This window comes from Musa acuminata, chromosome BXJ3-3 (assembly GCF_036884655.1).
Source record: "Musa acuminata AAA Group cultivar baxijiao chromosome BXJ3-3, Cavendish_Baxijiao_AAA, whole genome shotgun sequence".
In the NCBI taxonomy this organism is placed as follows: Eukaryota; Viridiplantae; Streptophyta; class Magnoliopsida; order Zingiberales; family Musaceae; genus Musa; species Musa acuminata.
In genome coordinates this window covers 11,145,116-11,164,844 of record NC_088351.1, presented here as the reverse complement: position 1 = coordinate 11,164,844, position 19,729 = coordinate 11,145,116, and the positions used below count along the sequence as shown (strand labels likewise).

Genomic DNA, 19,729 nt, shown 5'->3' with positions numbered 1-19,729 from the left:
CAGGAAGATCTCCGATCATTCGGACCCGAATCCAACCGCGTCGGCCCCGAGGCCACGGCTCAAGGTTGTTCCCCACAACAGTACGATCTCTAGCTCGGCACGTGAGGGTGCTCCCCTTCTGACTTGGCTATAGCGTGGGCGTGACCTTAATTGTGACGTGACTTGAGCCAAAATGTATATTATCAACCTCCATCGACGACACAAGGAAGAAGATGATGATGTAGAATGCAGTAGCGAGCAACTCGTATCTTTTGTTACTGTTAAGAGCAGATCAATCTCAATCCTACATAGTTGCAATTTCACTTCGCTTTGTCCCAAAAGTGTGTTGGATTCTTCGACCTTAATGCATGTGCTGGAGACAACGATGTGATACCAACTCCCAAAGCGTCCTTTTGCTCAGTAATTTTGGTTGTCACTATTGATTTCATAAGGTAAAATGTCACCATGAGATCTACCTTCTTCTTTATGTTATCCACAGAGATGATGGTCCTCTACACATCTCACAAGAAGGTTTGGTTCCACATCACCTCTGAACTACTTTCCTGTACCCTTCTTCAGCCAGCATTGGTCTGACCGGGCGGTGAGGGGAAACAACTCTTCCATTATTTAAGGCGTCGGAGAGGCAGAGGGAAGCAACAAGCCCCCCTCGCTTCTCTTCCCCTTCCCTTCCCTTCAACCCCCAATGGATCCTTACAAGGTATGCAGTTCTTCTTCCCGCTGTTTCTTTCTTCGCTCGTGAGGCAATCTGAAGGCTTGTAGAAGCCCTTCTTTCTTCTGCTACTGCATGGGGAAATATGACTTGGTATCTAAGCAGCAGAAATGGAGATTTGGAATGTGTGAAATTACGGTACCTAAGCTCGGATGTGTTCGCTGGAACAGGATCTTAGCTCATTGGTCCAAACAGGGGCCCCTCAATCAGATGGAAGACTTCTGCCGACGCGGATTGTGGGTCCCTCTTGTTTGGCCCAATGGCTGCAATTTTACTGTGATTGGTCGAGACGCGCGTTGCACGGGATGTGTTTGTTGATATGTCAATCTTGTATAGTAATAATTAAATCCGTAGTAATTTTAGAGGAAAAAAAAATGGTAATATCAAGTATTTTTGGATTTTTCGAACGGAAAAAAAAATCCAGATGTCTAAAATATAATTCTTTTTTTAATATTTTTTTTTAAAAAAATATATATTTCTTTTTATTGCTTATATAGTTCCGGCCTTCGAGCTCTTTCGACACCAACTTTACCACTACCAATGCCGGTGCACCTGTATGGAATGATGACCAAGCTCTCACCGTGGGATCCAGAGGTGCATTCCCCAATTCTTTTTTTTTTTTTCCCTTTTTGAAGTGAATTTTAGTCATTATAATTCCCAATAAAACATTGTTATTTCTTCTCTTTTCTTGTAATGGAAAATATTGTTCTGTTGGGAAGAAGAAGATGATAGATAGCCTCTGTGTGCTGTAACCCTACTTGTTCGCTTGGAATTTGGCAGGGCCAATCCTGCTGGAGGACTACCATTTGATCGAGAAGGTAGCGCACTTCGCTCGGGAGCGAATTCCGGAGCGCGTCGTCCATGCACGCGGCGCCAGTGCAAAGGGCTTCTTCGAGTGCACTCACGACGTCACTCACCTCAGCTGCGCCGACTTCCTCCGGGCGCCCGGCGTCCAGACTCCCGTTATCGTCCGCTTCTCCACCGTCATCCACGAGCGCGGTAGCCCCGAAACCATCAGAGACCCCCGAGGTTTCGCCGTCAAGTTCTACACCAGAGAGGTACCTTCCGGCTCCTCTGTACTCTCGTCTTCTGACTCTTCGTCCTCATCGCTGCTCTAATGACCTCAGGGCAACTGGGATCTCCTGGGGAACAACTTTCCCGTCTTCTTCATTCGCGACGGCATCAAGTTCCCGGACGTGATCCACGCCTTCAAGCCCAACCCCAAATCCCACATCCAAGAGTACTGGAGGGTGTTCGACTTCCTGTCGCACCACCCCGAGAGCCTGCACACCTTCTTCTTCCTGTTCGACGATGTCGGCGTTCCGTCCGACTACCGCCATATGGAGGGCTTCGGCGTCAACACCTACACCTTCATCAACAAGGAAGGGAAGGTGAACTACGTGAAGTTCCACTGGAAGCCCACATGCGGCGTCAAGTGCCTGCTGGAGGACGAGGCGATCGTCGTCGGGGGCAAGAACCACAGCCATGCCACCCAGGATCTCTACGATTCCATCGCCGCCGGAAACTGCCCGGAGTGGAAGCTCTTCGTCCAAGTCATGGATCCGGATCAGGAGGACCGGTACGACTTCGATCCGCTCGACGACACCAAGACGTGGCCGGAGGACCTCTTGCCGCTGCAGCCGGTCGGAAGGCTGGTCTTGAACCGGAACATCGACAACTTCTTCGCGGAGAACGAGCAGCTGGCGTTCGGCCCGGGCCTGGTCGTGCCCGGCATCTACTACTCCGACGACAAAATGCTTCAGTGCCGGATCTTCGCCTACGCCGACACGCAGCGGTACCGCCTCGGCCCCAACTACCTGATGCTGCCGGTGAACGCCCCCAAGTGTGCTCTCCACAACAATCACTACGACGGACCGATGAACTTGGTGCAAAGGGACGAAGAAGTATGTATTCTCTGCAAGTTAGCCATGACTCCTTTTTCTGAATCCTGCTCTGATCTGCTACTTTACTTTAAAAGCTGATTTGATCTGTTCTGAAGGTCGATTACTTCCCTTCAAGACATTCTACTCTTCGTCATGCAGAGAAATTTCCTATTCCAAATCGCGTCGTCACTGGCAGGCGTGAGAAGGTGAGGTTCTTGTGGAAATCCTTTATTTTTCTCTTGTAGTACACTGTCTCAAAACTGTGCGAGAGTGAAATCCTCTGTTGTTCATGCACGAGGCATACGATTGCTGATGAGCTCCTTCTTCGTTACACCGATGCAGACTGTGATTCCTAAGCAAAATGATTTCAAGCAACCTGGAGAGCGTTACCGTTCCTGGGAATCTGACAGGTACTGCCATTGTTATTCTACCTTCGATCTTTACATGTCGTTTGCCTTTTTCGTTCATCTGTTTATCTCAGGCAAGAGCGGTTCATCCGCCGTTGGGCTGAGGCATTGGGCCACCCGAAGGTCAGCTATGAGCTCCGCAGCATCTGGATATCGTACCTGTCACAGGTAAAGCTCCTCTTTTCTTCAACGTAGATCGGTAGCTTTTCCCTTTGGAGCAGAGAGTAAGAACACCATTGTCTCTGCGGTGAATGGTTGCAGTGCGACGCAACGCTGGGACAGAGGGTGGCGAATCACCTCAACATGAGACCAAACATGTGATGGGGACGAGGAGCACTGTGGTCTTTGTCGGACTTTGGTTGCTTATGCCACCCTAAATAAAGCCATGTCAAGTCTGCTGCATGTTACAGTCGCAGTTGTTTATTCATGCATTATCTGAACTGGAACAGATGACAACAATGTTCATCTTCTTCTCCGTGGCGCAGTTTTTGTTTTAATTGAATTGGCATTGGATATGGACGAGAACGATAAGGAATTCTTCGGTCGATGTTGTCGAAGAAAAAAAAGAATACCTTTAATTTAGTCACAGATTGAAAGTAAGATGATCTTTTATAAAGGTTTGATGAATCTCCTACAATTACGTAATATCAATGCACGCAGTTTTATTTACGAGCATACAAGTTTACCAATTTTGAGTAATTCGAAATTCAATAAAGTGTATATAAAATGTCAAAGAGGATTATATTAAAAAATAGTAAATAAAGTTTTATAGAATTTTTTTTGTCCCGATCAATGCTTGACACGTGGTACCCCAATCAACAAGGAGAAAACACAGGGTAAATGTTAAGAGGATATTTTGAATATTAACTTCAAATAAAATGACTATAAAAGTCTACTAAATTATAATAATTGAGGTCTGACAATTTACTATAAATTTTTAATATGTTTCATGATTGATTAGAGTATTAAAGTGACCATATCGAAAATCTCATCTGATTAATCTTTTGTGTAGGTTTATATCAAATCGAGTGTTAGAAATCTTATCATTGTGCAAGTTGATCACTCAGCAAATATTCTAGCCTTTCTTAACCATCAAACGAGCCTCCGAACCCTTTTTGGCTACACAAAAAGATTTTTTTTTGTATATATGGGCTGGAATCATGTCGGATTGATCCACCATTATAATCTCTATTCACATTATTTTTGCATAAGAATGAGGACAAGTGTAGATGCTCAACGCTTAATGTGAATTGATTATTGTTTCCTTTTATCGCCTAATGTGGGTGCCTCAATGCCATTTTAACAAGTTTCTCATGTTCACACTTGTTCGTTATTTGAAGCAGATGGATCGATTAAGATACTCCATCCCTCAACGCTCCTCAACAAAAATTATAACAGTTTCAATTAGTGTTGTGTAATCCATTGCCCAATGCGCCCATCCTGGTTTAAGTATTGAAGATTGCTCAATGCATCAATTTTTAAACTAAGCATCGAAAGACATCATTTTTAAACTAACATCGAAAGACATTAATGCATCCCTCTAACACCTCTCTTTTTTTTTTTTTTTAATTTTGTAAGGATTTGTTTGTAATACAGAGACCTAAATATAAATATTAAAAATATGATATGATTTATGAAATATTTATATTATATTAAAAAAATGATGGACATATGTCATTAGCTAACCTAAGGTTAGTGTCACCTATTTTATTCTAAGGATGACACATAGGCTTCTTTTATGCATGCTTACCACCTTGCAATCCTTGTATTGACCAAACTTATGTGATTATATGAGAGATTGAAGAAAAACTTAACAAATGAGGGATACTTGCTATAACCAACGTGGATATGAGAGGAGAAGGGAAGAGGAATTGAAGTAGAAGAAGGAGAAGAAGCTTTGTTTTGCTTGAGGTTTTGCATCAATTCTACCTATTTGATACTCAAATTTTTCTATGACAAATGTTCTAACCATTTTTTATAGAAATCTTGATATCTGATTTCATCTTAATTCTAAAACTTTAGAAGATTTTGACTTCATACTTGATATTTCTATCGTTTGAGAATAAAACAATAAATTTAAAAATTTTCAAGATTTGACCTTTCTATATTATTTTAGTTATAACTTTCTACGAAGACTCTTTATTTTGGAAAAACTAAATTCATCCGAAAATATATTCATGACTCTTTTTTTTTATACTAAGATTGATAAATATGGAGCCTATTTACCTATCGAAACTATTATTTTAATTGTCCTAATAAAATATGTAAAATGTAGACTATTAGTTTTGATCTTTTTAGTACTCTCTTGCTTATACCTCATTGTTGATAACTCTGATTTATATAAAATATAATTTATTAGAAACTAGACTCATAAACCTTTTTATGTATATCTAATTTAAAAGATTTGGAGTATAAATGTCTATTGAATTATCTATTCAAATAAACTCTATAAATTCTGTAAAATAGAGATAATGTTCTCTAACCTTTGGTTACTAAATTATTTATGACTCCTTGTTAGAAACTCCTATTCATACAAAACATAATTTTTTTAAAACTAGATTGATACATCTTTCGAATGACCCTTATTTTGTATAAATTAGAATATAAATAGTTATCTAAATAATTCATGCAGTATGCCTCTCAAATTTTATTAGAATCGAGCTTTGATCAATTTTGCTTATTCTTGTTTCATCTCTTTGAAAACTGATTTCAACTAAAATCTTTACTTCAATTGAGCTTTATATTTTTATTTTAAATTATTATATACTCTTGTCATACAAGCATTTGCATATATGAATATATTATGTAAAGTTCATATTTGTATCGTAATGTTTCGTATATGCACATGTATTTTGTTGTTCCACATATGTTTCCAATATGTCCCAATTTTATTGTTCACAATGTCATTTTTTACTATGGTGTTTGTGGGATAAATGTGAACCTTTGCTAGAAATGATAAATGGAGTTATACTTAGAGCTCGTGATGCTCTACCGGCGGCCCCCTATAACTTCACTCAGACATAAGTGGATGAAGCTCCCAAACGTATGAGTTATATTTGGTGGTCATTCAAAAATGGATGGACCATATTATATTATGATCATACTTCATAATATATGTATTTGATATAATATCTAAAGTTTTATTCATATGCTTCTATATATATGCTTTGGATAAGAATGAAACGTATACAACGTCATATGCGATATTTGAGCTTATGTTTCATATTTATTTTTTGATATGTTCTGAAATGTTTTATTTGTTATTGATATGCTTCAAAACATTTCATATGCTCTTGATATGCACCGAAATGCTTCATATGTTGTTGATATACTCTGAAATATTTCGTCGATATGCTCCGTAATATTTCATACATTATTGATATGTTCCGAAATATTTTATTTATTATTAATATACTCTGAAACATTTCATATGTCCTTGATATGCTCCGAAATGCTTCATATGCCATTGATATACTTCGAAATACTTCATATACCATATGTTCCGAAATATTTCATCCGTCATTGATATGCTCTGATATGCTTCATATGCCATTAATATGTTTTGTAACGTTTCATACATCATTGATATATTCTGAAATATTTTATTTATTATTAATATACTCCGAAACATTTCATATGCCCTTAATATGCTTTGAAATGCTTCATATGCCATTGATATGCTCCTTAACATTTAATATGTCATTGATATACTCCGAAATGCTTCCTATATAATTGATATACTCTGAAATGCTTCATATGCTATTGATATGTTCCGAAATATTTCATCCGCCATTGATATACTCCAAAATGCTTCATATGCCATTGATATGTTCTGAAACATTTTATATACCATTGATATATTTCGAAATATTTCATCTGCCATTGATATGCTTTGAAATGTTTCATATGCCATTGATATATTCCGAAACATTTCATACACAATTGATATACTTCGAATAATTTCATCCGCCATTGATATGATTCGAAATATTTCTTATGTCATTCATATGTTCTGAAACATTTCATACGTCATTTATATACCCCGAAATGCTCCTTACGTCAATGATTTGCTCCAATTAGTCTTTACTCCCTTGTTACGAACAAAACATGCTTCGAATGAAATGATATTGTAATTCTATATTCGTTGAGTGGTTATATATGAACTTTTGTATCCCAACCTTATATTTGATACCTTATTTGTTTGAAAATTATCCTCTTTCGTCATGGATATGTCAGTAGCCGTTTATTGAGCTCTATATGCTCGTTCTGTTACTATATAAATTTTTCAAAATAACTTATCGCTCGCTAGACTATAATAATCGAAGTCAAGTGATTGTTTATTAAAATTTTTTATAATATTTGATGATTAATTAAAGTGTTGGTGGGATTATATCGATTATCTAAGTCGATGTTCGATCAAGTATTTTTTAATGTAGATCAACCATCGAGTAAGTATTCGAGCCGTCCTTTAGAGTGTTTATTATGCATGCAGCGCTCGAACTCAATCAGACTGATCCATCATCATTTTGTTGTCAACCATAGTTACTAAATTGCCCTTTATAATCGAGTCAATTTGCATGTCGTGTCCACGAATCGGTTATTGGATCTTTACGTTTGGATTCGATCCCGACTCGAGTCATGAGACGATCAAATTACTTTTGTGTCCTTTCAGCTCACTCGTTTCCGAGACAACAAAATGCTTTTGGTCCGTTGCTGGTACCCGTTTCCCTTCGGCTCCACCCTCACTCTCTTCCTCCTAAAACCCTAAACCCAAATCCCACTTTCCCCACCCCCTCCACTGCAGCCCCACTGCCATGGCGTCCCCTGCCGTCCTTCGAGAACGTTCAAGAACGCTCCCGAAGCTCCTCTCCCACCTCGCCCTCCTCCGATTCATGGGAGGCGGCCCGCGTACGTTTCCCGGCGGCCTCAACAAGTGGCAGTACAAGCGGATGCACGAGAAGATGGCGAGGGAGAAGGAGCGCCGCCTCCTCCAGCAGGAGAAGCAGCTCTACCATGCTCGCCTCCGAACCGAGATCCGCGCCAAGAGCGCTGGGAGATCCTCCGGCGACTCCGCCGATCCCGCCTCCAACTCCGGTGGCGCCATGACCTCCAAAGAGCACATCAAGGCCCTTGCTGATCGGTTTATGAAGGCCGGGGCAGTGGACCTCTGGAACGAGGATGACGGCCCCATCCTCTCTGCACCTCGTCGGTCCCATGCTTCGGGCTCCGTGCCGCCGCTTGATTTGAGGAAGCTTGTGGCGGAGCGACGGAACGTGGTTGAAAGTAGGGCCGGCCGGACAAGTTCGAGCGTGGGTTCTTTTAGTAAGAGGGAGTACTCGACGATGCCAGGGAGACGAAATGGGATGAGGTCGAAGATGAGATGGAGGAATTCATCGAGCGATGAAGATTCCGAGTCAGATACAAGGGTTGTTTCAAATGGAAATTCGATGACGGAGCATCGCAATGCAGACAGGGGTACTCCAAAGAATTCGCGACTGTTTCCTAAGTTTAGCATCAAAAGTGACGGGGAGTCAGAGGAAGACTCAGGTTTGATGAGCAGGGCGAGTGCAGGAAAGAAGATATTTAGCAAAGCTGCTCTGAGGAACTATGATATGAAAAACCAGAGGAGGGTGCCTAGGAGCATTGAGGAGTGCAGTGATCCCTCTAATGAGATGCAGGAAATTCGTGATGAGTTGTGGAAGAAGCAGGCTTATGCATATGATACAACACGACGTGATGCAGAGGAAGAATCACTTCTGACAAAAAAGCGGTATCTCTTGAATCAAATGATTTATGTCAAAAAAAATATTATCTATGAATCGATAAGTATTAATCATGAAATATTATATTATCTGGACATGAATGAATTAATTCCTTTGATATCATGTATATTTCAACATAATGCATGTTAAGTTTTGATTCGGAAATCTTAGGCAATTATTATTAGTGGCAGTTGTGGCAGCTTTGGTGGGGTTCAAGTTGGATGGTTGTGGATTGGCAGAAATTTGCTCATCTTACACATAAATCAATCATTATTTGGTTACAAATGCTTAACTTTTACCTAACCCTTTTGGGTTTGGTTATCTTTCTATCAACATGAAAAATTGTTGTGTTAAATTCTGGAATGCTCTTATTGTAAAAGTTAAAGAATCAAAAGTATGCAGCATGGTAACATTGGCATGGGACTTGTCACAACAATTATTGAATTTCTAGATGACCAGAAGAACCAGGCCTTGTGTTGTAGAGAGAGGTTAATACATGTTAGAGAAAGATTGTTCATTCATCCAGTATTTATTTTCTGTCTCAAACAGAGGATTTATTGCTGCTAATGTGTCTATGCTCTTAGATTTGATGAGTGTGGCGTCTCTCCTCTGACAATTAAGGCACTCACTGATGCTGGATACATACGAATGACCGTTGTGCAAGAGGCGACACTTCCTGTCTGTCTTGATGGTATGCTGTATAAATGTTATCAGTTTTATTGTCTGTCTTGATAGCATGCTTCATAAATGTTTATCAAATATATCTTTCTCCAAGCCCAATGAACTTGCTGGTTCCCTTTTTTTAATCTCATTTTTTTCCCTTATTTTTCATTGCTTGCTACATAAAGCTGTAAACTTTTGCAGATCATCCTGAATATAAGTTGAGTTACTAGGCTTTCTCAATTCATTATGTGCTGCTGTCCTTAGTTCTTTTAGATGATGAAATTAACATAATATTTTTTTAAGCCTAGCTTTGTGGTCATAAGTAACCACATGAATTCAGCTTTTGGATCTAGTTCCTGTTCTTCTGAAGAACATAAATATAGTTCATGATGCTGCAATGCAAAAAGCTCAGTGAATATGTGATATACTGCAATGTTTAGAAATTGAATTTAGTCTACTACAATGCATGCAATTCTGTCCTTAATGAATCAGGAAATCTGAGTAACCATGTACTCCATGATATGATAAGATTTCAATAACATTGATTTTGGCATGGCCTTTTAGTTTTTTGTTTGTTTCTTTCTGTTCCATGATAAAAATATGCCAATTATCCTTTTGCTTGTACATTGGTGATTTAAACAGGTAAGGATGCTCTAGTGAAAGCAAAAACAGGCACAGGCAAAAGTGCTGCTTTTCTGGTATACCATCTCTATTATGTGGTAGTTATTACCAATTTTAAATTATTATTTTCACTCCTTGAATATTTTATTAAAGGCAAACAGCTTCCTGCAATTGAAACAGTCATCAAGGCAACACAAAGCAGCATAAACCGGCGGCTACCTCAAATTCATGTTCTTATTATTTGTCCCACAAGGGAGCTTGCCATTCAAGTTGCAGCTGAGGCAAATGTTCTGTTAAAACACCATGTTGGAATTGGTGTTCAAACATTTACTGGAGGGACAAGGTTCAAGATGGATCAGAAACGTCTCGAATCAAATCCTTGCCAGGTTTTATCTTAATCCTTTCTTGCATCTGTTTACTTTGATGAACTAAATTTTCTCTTGAACACTTCAAAGCAGGCACTTGAGAGTGTTTTTTCTTTTTTTGTTAATAATCCTGCTGGCCGTGGTAATGTCTTTGGGTTTTTTAATTCCAGTCTTAGAGTTCATAGCTGTTTACAGATTATAGTGGCAACACCTGGCAGATTATTGGATCACATAGAAAACAAGTCTGGGTTTTCTGTACGTTTGATGGGTTTGAAGATGCTTATACTTGATGAAGCGGACCACTTGTTAGACTTAGGATATAGAAAGGACATAGAGAAGATTGTTGATTCTGTGCCACGCCAGAGGCAGTCCTTATTGTTTTCTGCTACATTTCCTAGAGAGGTACTACTATATTTTTTTGCTACCATTCTCAAATATCTTGGTTCTCATTTACTTCTGCAACATCTGTTTTTCTGACATAAGGATCATTATGTAATAGGTATGCCGAATATCACAGCTTGTCTTGAAACGAGATCATATCTTTGTCGATACAGTTGGCTTGGGATGTGTGGAAACTCATGCAAAGGTATAATGCAATGACCTGTACATCATTAGCAACTATATAAAAGGCACCATGCCTTTGTTGATACGGTTGGATTTGGGGGGCATAGTTTAGTTTTATGTTTTGGTTTTTTTGGTTGTGGAGTCTCAATTTGACAAAGTGGTTGCATATTATATGTTAAACTCTTTCACAAGTGGCTTGGATATTGTAATTGTCGAAGAGTGGGTATGTTTTGTATATGTCATTGTTGACCCAGCAATAAATATCATCTTTCCCATGCTGATAATTTTTAAATGCAGGTTCTGCAGGCATATCTTATTGCACCTCATCAACTGCATTATCACTTGGTGTATAATCTTCTGAAGGAACACATGCAACAAGAGTTAGACTATAAGGTCATTTTTGTTTCACACTCAAGCATCTCATAAATTATAGTATCTAATATCTTTTCTTGCATCAGGTAATTGTATTTTGTACAACTGCTATGGGAGCGGCTTTTATGTACGTGCTTCTCCGAGACTTGAAAATGAATGTCAGGGAAATGCATTCTAGGAAGCCACAACTTTATCGAACTCGTATATCTGATGAGTTCCGTGAATCAAAGTGCATAATTCTTGTAACCTCTGATGTTTCTTCTCGTGGGATGAATTATCCTGATGTCACTCTAGTCATTCAGGTAATTCTGCCATCATTGTCTGCTTGAACTGCTGGAAATAGTCTTTTTTTTTTTCTTTCAAAACACTGGTTATTGCTGCTGTTATTCATCTGATTCTGCAAAGGTTGCTAGATTGCATCTTTATCTGTTATTCTGTTACATGAACTGCCTCTGGAGTAAATTTGTTCATTCAGAATCCTGAGGTTTATATGTTTCATAAATAACAGTAGGCATGTCTATCTGCCATGTTTTTATGTGTTCTTATGTGATTTTATGTTTTCTTGTTACTTCTATGCAGTTTTTCATGAATAACTAAGTGATATTTTGTATGAGAAGAACTGCAATCCTTCCATGATGAAGTTTAGAGAAAAGATTTGCAGAAATGCAGAAATTTATCTACTTAAAATGAGCTTAAATAGACGAAGACTTCTGGATTCATGTTGCAATTTTGCACTTCATAATAATATGTATATGCATTTAAGAAAGATAATACATCAGCAATGATGTTTAGGTTGGCATTCCTCCTGATCGTGAACAATACATACATCGACTTGGAAGGACAGGACGTCAAGGCAAAGATGGAAAGGGCATTCTATTGCTTGCACCATGGGAAGAATATTTCATGGATCAGATAAAAGATCTTCCCATCAAGAAGTATCAACTTCTGGATCTTGATTCAGACACAAAACAGAAGGTACCTATAAGTCGTAAGGCCTTTCATGGTTAACTAAAATAATCCTGATGACAGTTCCTAGTATTTTGTTTTCCTTGGCTTAGTGTCGATGTATTGATACTCACAATCTGCTATATCTCAGTGATGATCCATTTAGTGCTGATGTCATTGCATGGTGACCTAATTTATGTTTGAGTTGATATCCAATACAGGTGAGTGTCGGTGAAAGTAAATGGCTATTAGGTGGAACTAATCACTCCAGGGCCAGTTTGGTCTCACACAGGTGTGATGTGTGGGAACCACACGCATACCTTATTAGCACCACATCAGATATGTGAGAGGCCACATCACCCTAAAAGAAGTTTTGGATTGCGTCAGTCCACCCGAACTGCAATATTCTGAGTGAAAAGAGATTTACCGTTGGAGGATAAGTACCCTGTTTTAAGTTTTGGGTTTTGGGCAATTGGTTTAAGGTTTCATATGTAAGATATGATATAGCATCCAAGTTCCTTTAGCGTACAATATATTTGGTTCATCCAATTCTTGTTTCTCATCATGTAAATGATCTGGCCACGCACAACCTCCTACTTCTTGCTGGAGGTATAGAAGATTGGCTTTCCATTTTTCTGTGACTAGGTGACCTAACACATCATTATTTGTATATACAGGTTGAGGATTCCATTGGAAGAGTTGACCCAAGCATCAAGGAAGCAGCATATCATGCCTGGCTTGGATATTATAACTCTATTAGGGAAGTAGGAAGAGATAAAACCACGTTGGCTGACCTGGCAAACCAGTTTTGTCATTCCATTGGTTTAGAGAAGCCTCCAGCGCTCTTCAGGAGAACAGCTTTGAAGATGGGATTGAAGGGCATTCCTGGCATTCGAGTTCATAAGTAAATCCAACAATTGTTCTGATCCATTTCCATACTGCAAATCCGTCAAGTGTCAATGCTGATCCGACTTGCTAACTGTGTTGGGTATCTTTTCTTGTCCTTTCCTCACTTCCTAATCTCACAGTGGTCCATGCTTTTTTAACGCCTCATGTGTTGGTGTTTCTAAATCTTCTCCATGTCCAACTTAATTGCTTGAATGTTTGCTCTAATATTCTTGTGATTTCTGGTGTTTAACATGAAATTTCCTCATCTCGTGGTGTCTTTGCAGGTGATTACAGAGTGGTTTAGATTGGTATCAGAAAGAGAGAAAAAATGACAACATAAGCTAGTGATGGATGATGGCTCGTATTAGATTCAAAATAGCATGGCTTGTTCTGAGAGGCATTGACTTGTCCTATAGCATGGAGTGGGTGGAACATTCTGAAGCCATTTCCTTTCTAAATTACACATGGCTTCAATCTTCAAATCATTCCCATCTTCTTAATAGGAGCGAGAAATGTCTTTTTAGCGATCTCATGGACTCCGTTACTTGATAACTCATAACCTTTCGACTATACTAATGTATGGTACGAACAAGATTCTTCATCCATCATGTACTGTATTCATGAATCTGTGAGACTCTCCATGAACGCTATTAGGAGTGTCCGTACGAGCGATCATTGAATGAAGGTATGAAGTTGACATCATTAATGTTGGTCCTCTTTTGTGCCTTCTGTGGATGAGCACACCCGAGCTTCTTCCTACATGGATTCTTCCGTCACTCTTTCAGCAAGAGTGAGAAGACAAAGCCTCGAACTCTTCATCCATGAACAATTACGATGATGAATGAAGAATTCCAAAGAGAAAAAGGCTCCCTCACTGAGCTAATCATTCTTTCTTCTACACAAACAGCTCATTCTTCACACTTCTGGGACATTGTTAGCTGTGTTGGTAAAAAACAGGCAGACGTTGATTGGAACACACATTCCCATTCAATATCTATATGTATCTGGTGACAGCAAGTATAATCAAGCTTCTCAATATACTCTTTGGTATATAATAATTGTGTAACTAGGATTTAAATGGTGATATCATTGACATGAAGGGTGCAAATGATGGTCACCTTCACCAGCATGGAGATACAAAACATACCAACCTGGAAGGAGGCAAGAAAACGGTGGGTTGCATCACCTTCCCCAAATTTGTTTCGCTGCATGCATGTGGGTACAGACCATAAACAGATCAATGGTGTGCTCCCAGCCCATTCGAGACAAGGATGAACTGCAAGAAAGGGCTGCGGTCGCTTGATGAGGACCAAAGGCTCCGAGACTTCGTGCTCAAGCATGGGCTCAGCTGCTGGAGTGCAGTTCCTGCCAAAGCTGGTAAACTCATTTATCATGTGGAGTTGGAGATTTAGTTGCTTTCCTTTTGCTTGCTTACTCCTCTGCGATCATCGCTTGGATTTGATAGGTCTGCCACGAAACGGGAAAGGCTGAAGACTGAGGTGGATCATTTACCTGAGGTCAGGCTTGAAGCGTGGGAATTGTTCTCCGAAGAGGAGGAAACTGTTGGGGATGAAGGAGATAAAACATAATAGTAATTAAAAGGAATTCTTTTGATGATACAGTATTTAAAATAGGATGATACAGTATTGACAAAAATACTTACAAGATATTCCTAATTACATACTCCCTATATATCTTATGAACTATGGTCCTATTTATAGGACCTAGTGGTAACTACCTCACTCTCCATGTCACCCATGAGTCACAGGTAGTTATTGAAACTACCCTATAACTATTAGATCATGATTGAGGTAGTTATTGAAACCACCCTATAGTTATTAAAATCACTCTATAACTACTAGATCATAATAACTACCTAGATAATAAATCAAATCTCAACACTCTCCCTTGATTCATAGTTGCATATATCGATTTACGACATGAAATAAATATACTTTTGAACTAGAAGCGACTTAGTGAGGATATCCGCAACTTGTTTATTTATTCCACAATACTTCATTGTTATGGCTTCGCTTGCTACAAGATCTCGGATGAAATGATAACGTATCTCTATATGCTTCGTTCTTCCATTAAATGTTGGATTCTTCATCATTGTAATTATGGTTTTATTGTCACAAAATATTTTCGTTGCTTCTTTTTGTTCTTGATGAAGATTTTCAAGAAGTCTTCTAAACCATATTGCTTGACAAGATGTTACGGTTATATATTCTGCTTTCGATGTCGATAATGCAATTGCTGCTTGCTCTTTAGAACTCCAAGATATAACTCCCGATCTGAGACTAAAAATATTACTTGAAGTACTCTTTCGATCATCTAAAGCTCTTGCTTAATCACTATCAGTGAAACTAAATAATTTATAATTAAAATTATGAGAATACAAAATACCTGTAGTTCCAGCAATATAACGTAGAATTCTTTTAGTAGCTCTAAGATGATGTTTGCTTGGGCTATACATAAACCTAGATACTACACCAACAGAGAATGCAATATCTGATCGAGTATGAGTTAGATAAATCAAACATCCAACCAAACTTCTATAGTATCTTGCGTTTGTCAGACTTGTACCATCTTCAAGTTTTAATTTTTTATTTACATTCATGGGTGTTGCTGTAGCTTTACAATTAATCATGTTAGATTTTTGAGTAGATCCATTGCATACTTTCTTTGTAAAATAAAAATTTCATCTAATCCTTACTTCACTTCCAACCCAAGAAAATAGAGCAGTAGACCTAGATCTGACATTTCAAAACTATTCATCATGCATTTTTTTAATTCTACTATAGAAGAGTTAAATAAACCCATATATATAATATCATCAACATAGAGGCAAACCATTATAATATTATGTTCACAGATAAAGAGTAAATTTATTATTGCTCATTTTAAATCTATTTTGAAGAAAGTAATAATCAATTTTACTGAATCATACCCTTGGAGCTTGTTTAAGCCCGTAAAGAACATTTCTTAGCTTATACACCTTTTCTTCATATCCTTTAACCAAAAAAACCTTTAGGTGAGCAATAAAAAACTCTTCGTGTAAATCTCTATTTAAAAATATAGATTTCTCATCAAATTAATAAACAAGCCAACTCAAATGAGCAGTTAAAGCTAAGAAAGTTATCACGATTTCGAATTTAGCAACTAGCGAAAAAGTATCAACAAAATCAATACCTTGTTTCTATAAATATCCTTTTGCTATAAGCGGTACCTTATGTTTTTGGATACTTCCATCTGCATTAAACTTTGTTTTGAACACTCATTTTAATCCAATAGCTTTCTTTTCTTTCGGTAGATCCATTAGCTCCCAAGTTTCATTCTTCTCAATTGACTTGGTTTTCTCCATCATTGTTTTTCTCCATTCCTCTTTTTCAATTGCTTTCTTAAAAGTTGTTAGATCTGAAATAAACAAACCAAATGTTTAGTCATAAATTTCTTTTAATGATCTGAAATTTTTTGGAGGAGTTTCATCTGAGGAATCAGAATTTGAACTACTATTAGGTGAGGTTGATGATGAACTTGTTGGAGTTGGATCTGTCATTTGATTCTACGGAGTGTAGTTCTGGTGGAATCTGTATTTACATTCCATATTTATTGGTCTCTCAATTCTAACTTGCCCTTTCATCAAACATAACATTTCTGTTAATAATAATTTTTTTAAATTTTTCAATAAGCTTGTGATGATTTTATGAATTCACCAAAGCATAAACAATACAACCAAAAATTCTTAGATGGCTTACACTTAGTTTTATACCATACCAAGCCTCAAAAGTAGTTTGATTCATAGCAACCGTTGTTGGTGAAATATTCAACAAATAAACTGGTGTTGTAATTGCTTCTACCCAAAACTGATTTGGAATTTATTTTCTTTTAAGCAAACTTCTTACCATTTCAACGACAGTTCGATTCTTACGTTCAGCTATACCATTTTGCTCCGGTGTGTTTGGTGCCGTCAATTCTCTGCGAATACCATTTTCTTCACAAAAAGAATTAAATTTATTAGATAAAAATTCACCACTTCTATCTGTCCGAAGCGTCTTTATGTGTCTACCACTTTGTCTTTCTACAAGTGTCTTGAACTTTTGAAAATCATCAAATATTTCAGATTTTAGTTTCAGAAAATATACCAGACTCATGCAGCTATAATCATTAGTAAACAATAAAAAATATTGACTTCCATCAAATAATTTTATATTCATAGGTCCATATAAGTCAGCATGAATTAATTCAAGACAATTATATACTCTCCATGCTTTTCCAATAGGAAATGGTTTTTTATTTTGTTTGTCATAAATGCATCCTTCACATACATCAAGTGTATTAATCTTGGGCAATCCAAAAATCATTCATTTTTTACTTAACAACCTTAAACCCTTAATGTTAAAGTGTTTATATCTTAAATGTCATAAATTAGACTCATTTTTTTGAGTTGCGATAAGCGCATGCCTTTCAATATTTGTAACATCAAGTGGAAACATCTTGTTTTGCGTCATGCAAATATTTACCGTAATCAAACCCGATTTTTTATCTTTAATAATGCATGAACCATCATCAAATATTACTGAATATCCATCATCTATCAATTGTTCAACACTCAATAAGTTATTTGATAAAGTAGGAACAAAGAAAATATTATCAAGGTATTTTACCTTTCCTTGATTTATCTTCACCTCAATTGTTCCTTTTTCCTTCCACTTGGATTTGCTTGCTATCTCCAAGTCTAACTTTCAACTTGTGAGTTTAATCAATATCTCTAAATATTGATTTTATGCCTCACATATGATTAGAACATATTGAATCTCATATTTTAATGATGAAACCAGTTGATATATGTTTATATTTTAATCTGTGTTTTGAGTGATGTAGGATGCTTCGATCAGGATGAGACAATTAAAGCAGGAAAAATCATGTTAGGCTGGAGGAACATGTTAGAAGATTGGACGTTAGGCCATTGAATCGGCCGACGTATCGACAGAAGGCTTTGGGTCGTGGATTCAGGTATCAGGCCAAGAAGAGAGGGTATTGCACTAAGGATATTGGAGTTACAAAGTCAACTGGCCAATTGGGCAATAGGCCACAAGAGAGGACGATGTGTCGAAGAATCGGACGAAGCGTCAAGGGACCAATAACATGTCGGGTAACTTGATTAATGCTTAGTATTAATTGTCTAGATTAAAGTATGTTTTACATGTGCAGGATTAACTACGATGGTAAGGCCTGGAGCAAAATGAAGTCTTGGAGTCAAGGACGCGATCACATTGGGAGTTCGAGAGTTCATCGGAATTCCGGACGTTTTGTTGGAAGTTCTGCGGGAACCATCCGAGAAGTCCTGGAGCTTGCCAGAAAATCTCATCGGAACTTGCCAAGAAGATCATCGTGAAGTTCAGGAGCTTGCCGGGAGTCCATCAGAAGTTCATCGGAAGATCACCGAAAGAATAGACATAGGGACTTGTTTAGCTTAGCAAATGTCCTAGGATTTTGTAGTTAGCACGTAATTGAGCTTGGATTTGGGCTAACCCAATTAGGGGCCAGCTAGGCCCATGTAAGAATTATGTTGGGCCCAATAAGAAACCCAAACAGTGTCCCAAGAAATCATACCATCATGGCACAATCTTCGAGACTGTGTCAGGTGGTGGTACCACTAGTCTGGGTAGTTGTACTGCCCTTGACAGGGTGCCAGACGGTGGTACCGCCAGTCTGGGTAGTGGTACCGTCCAGCACTGCACCCTAGGCGGTGGTACTGCCAGACTTGGGTGGTGGTACCGCCTAAGGCAGTGTTAGTCAGACTGACACTAGGCGGTGGTATCGCCTAACGTAGGCGATGGTACCGCCCGTGCCCGAGGAACCCGGGATAGGAAAGTTTTAGGCTCCAAGTTTGAATCAACTTGAAGCATATAAATACCCCTCCCATCCCTAGTTAAAGTACACAAGTATTTAGAGTAAAAAAGTATAGAAACGCTGCTGCAATCTTGTATGAGCTCCTCTCAAAGTTCTAAGTGTTAGAATAGATTGAGAGAGGAGTGAGTGGGGGTGTAAGGGTTATCTCCTAAACCCGGTAAAAGGAGAATTGAGTTGTAAAAGGTGATTGGCTTTCGCCTATTGAAGGAAGGCCTATAGTAGATGTCGGTGACCTCGTCGGAGGAAACCGAAAGTGGATGCAGGTCACGTAGACCGAACCACTCTAAAACTCTTGTTTACATTTACTTATTACTATTTACCTTACTGCAAACCCCCATATGTGCTTTACTTCCTCATTACTTTTGATGTACTCCTTTACGAACTCGCTTTCAAGTTAAGTTTTCGAAAACGATTTTATGTCGGAAACGATTTTATCGTACAAAAGTTTTTAAACCGTCATTATCTTACTGCTGCACTAATTCAGACCCCCCCCCCCTCTCCCTCTTAGTGCCGACTCTTGATTCTAACAGAACATCCACTATCAAGAAACCAAATATCATCTGAGATATCATGAACTTGTGAATAAGTCAAACAACTTACTATTTTCTTCATTTTCCTCCACATAGCTTGTTTG

The 19,729-nt window shown here is 38.3% G+C and overlaps 2 protein-coding genes across 4 annotated transcripts; both read left to right on the top strand.

Annotated features, from left to right (window-relative positions):
• Positions 1-515: 515 nt before the first annotated feature.
• Positions 516-3,474, top strand: LOC135633727 (catalase isozyme A-like). Of its 2 annotated transcripts, XM_065143574.1 has the most exons (8): positions 516-697; positions 1,207-1,303; positions 1,490-1,767; positions 1,837-2,613; positions 2,709-2,798; positions 2,935-3,002; positions 3,074-3,167; positions 3,261-3,474. In XM_065143574.1, the coding sequence occupies exons 1-8, from the start codon at positions 683-685 to the stop codon at positions 3,318-3,320; spliced, it is 1,479 nt and encodes a 492-aa protein (XP_064999646.1). In that variant the 5' UTR covers positions 516-682; the 3' UTR covers positions 3,321-3,474. The 2 variants fall into 2 exon arrangements, with proteins under 2 accessions (XP_064999646.1, XP_064999645.1); XM_065143573.1 differs by having other exon boundaries at positions 517-697; positions 2,935-3,167.
• A 4,246-nt stretch (positions 3,475-7,720) lies between these two features.
• Positions 7,721-13,885, top strand: LOC103978258 (DEAD-box ATP-dependent RNA helicase 48). 2 transcript variants are annotated; one of them, XM_018822823.2, is made up of 11 exons: positions 7,721-8,769; positions 9,346-9,452; positions 10,067-10,122; positions 10,207-10,431; positions 10,606-10,812; positions 10,910-10,996; positions 11,272-11,367; positions 11,433-11,648; positions 12,139-12,321; positions 12,969-13,195; positions 13,464-13,885. In XM_018822823.2, exons 1-11 carry the CDS (start codon positions 7,814-7,816, stop codon positions 13,465-13,467), a joined length of 2,364 nt encoding a protein of 787 aa, XP_018678368.2. In that variant the 5' UTR covers positions 7,721-7,813; the 3' UTR covers positions 13,468-13,885. The 2 variants fall into 2 exon arrangements, with proteins under 2 accessions (XP_018678368.2, XP_064999643.1); XM_065143571.1 differs by having other exon boundaries at positions 12,969-13,279.
• Positions 13,886-19,729: the final 5,844 nt, after the last annotated feature.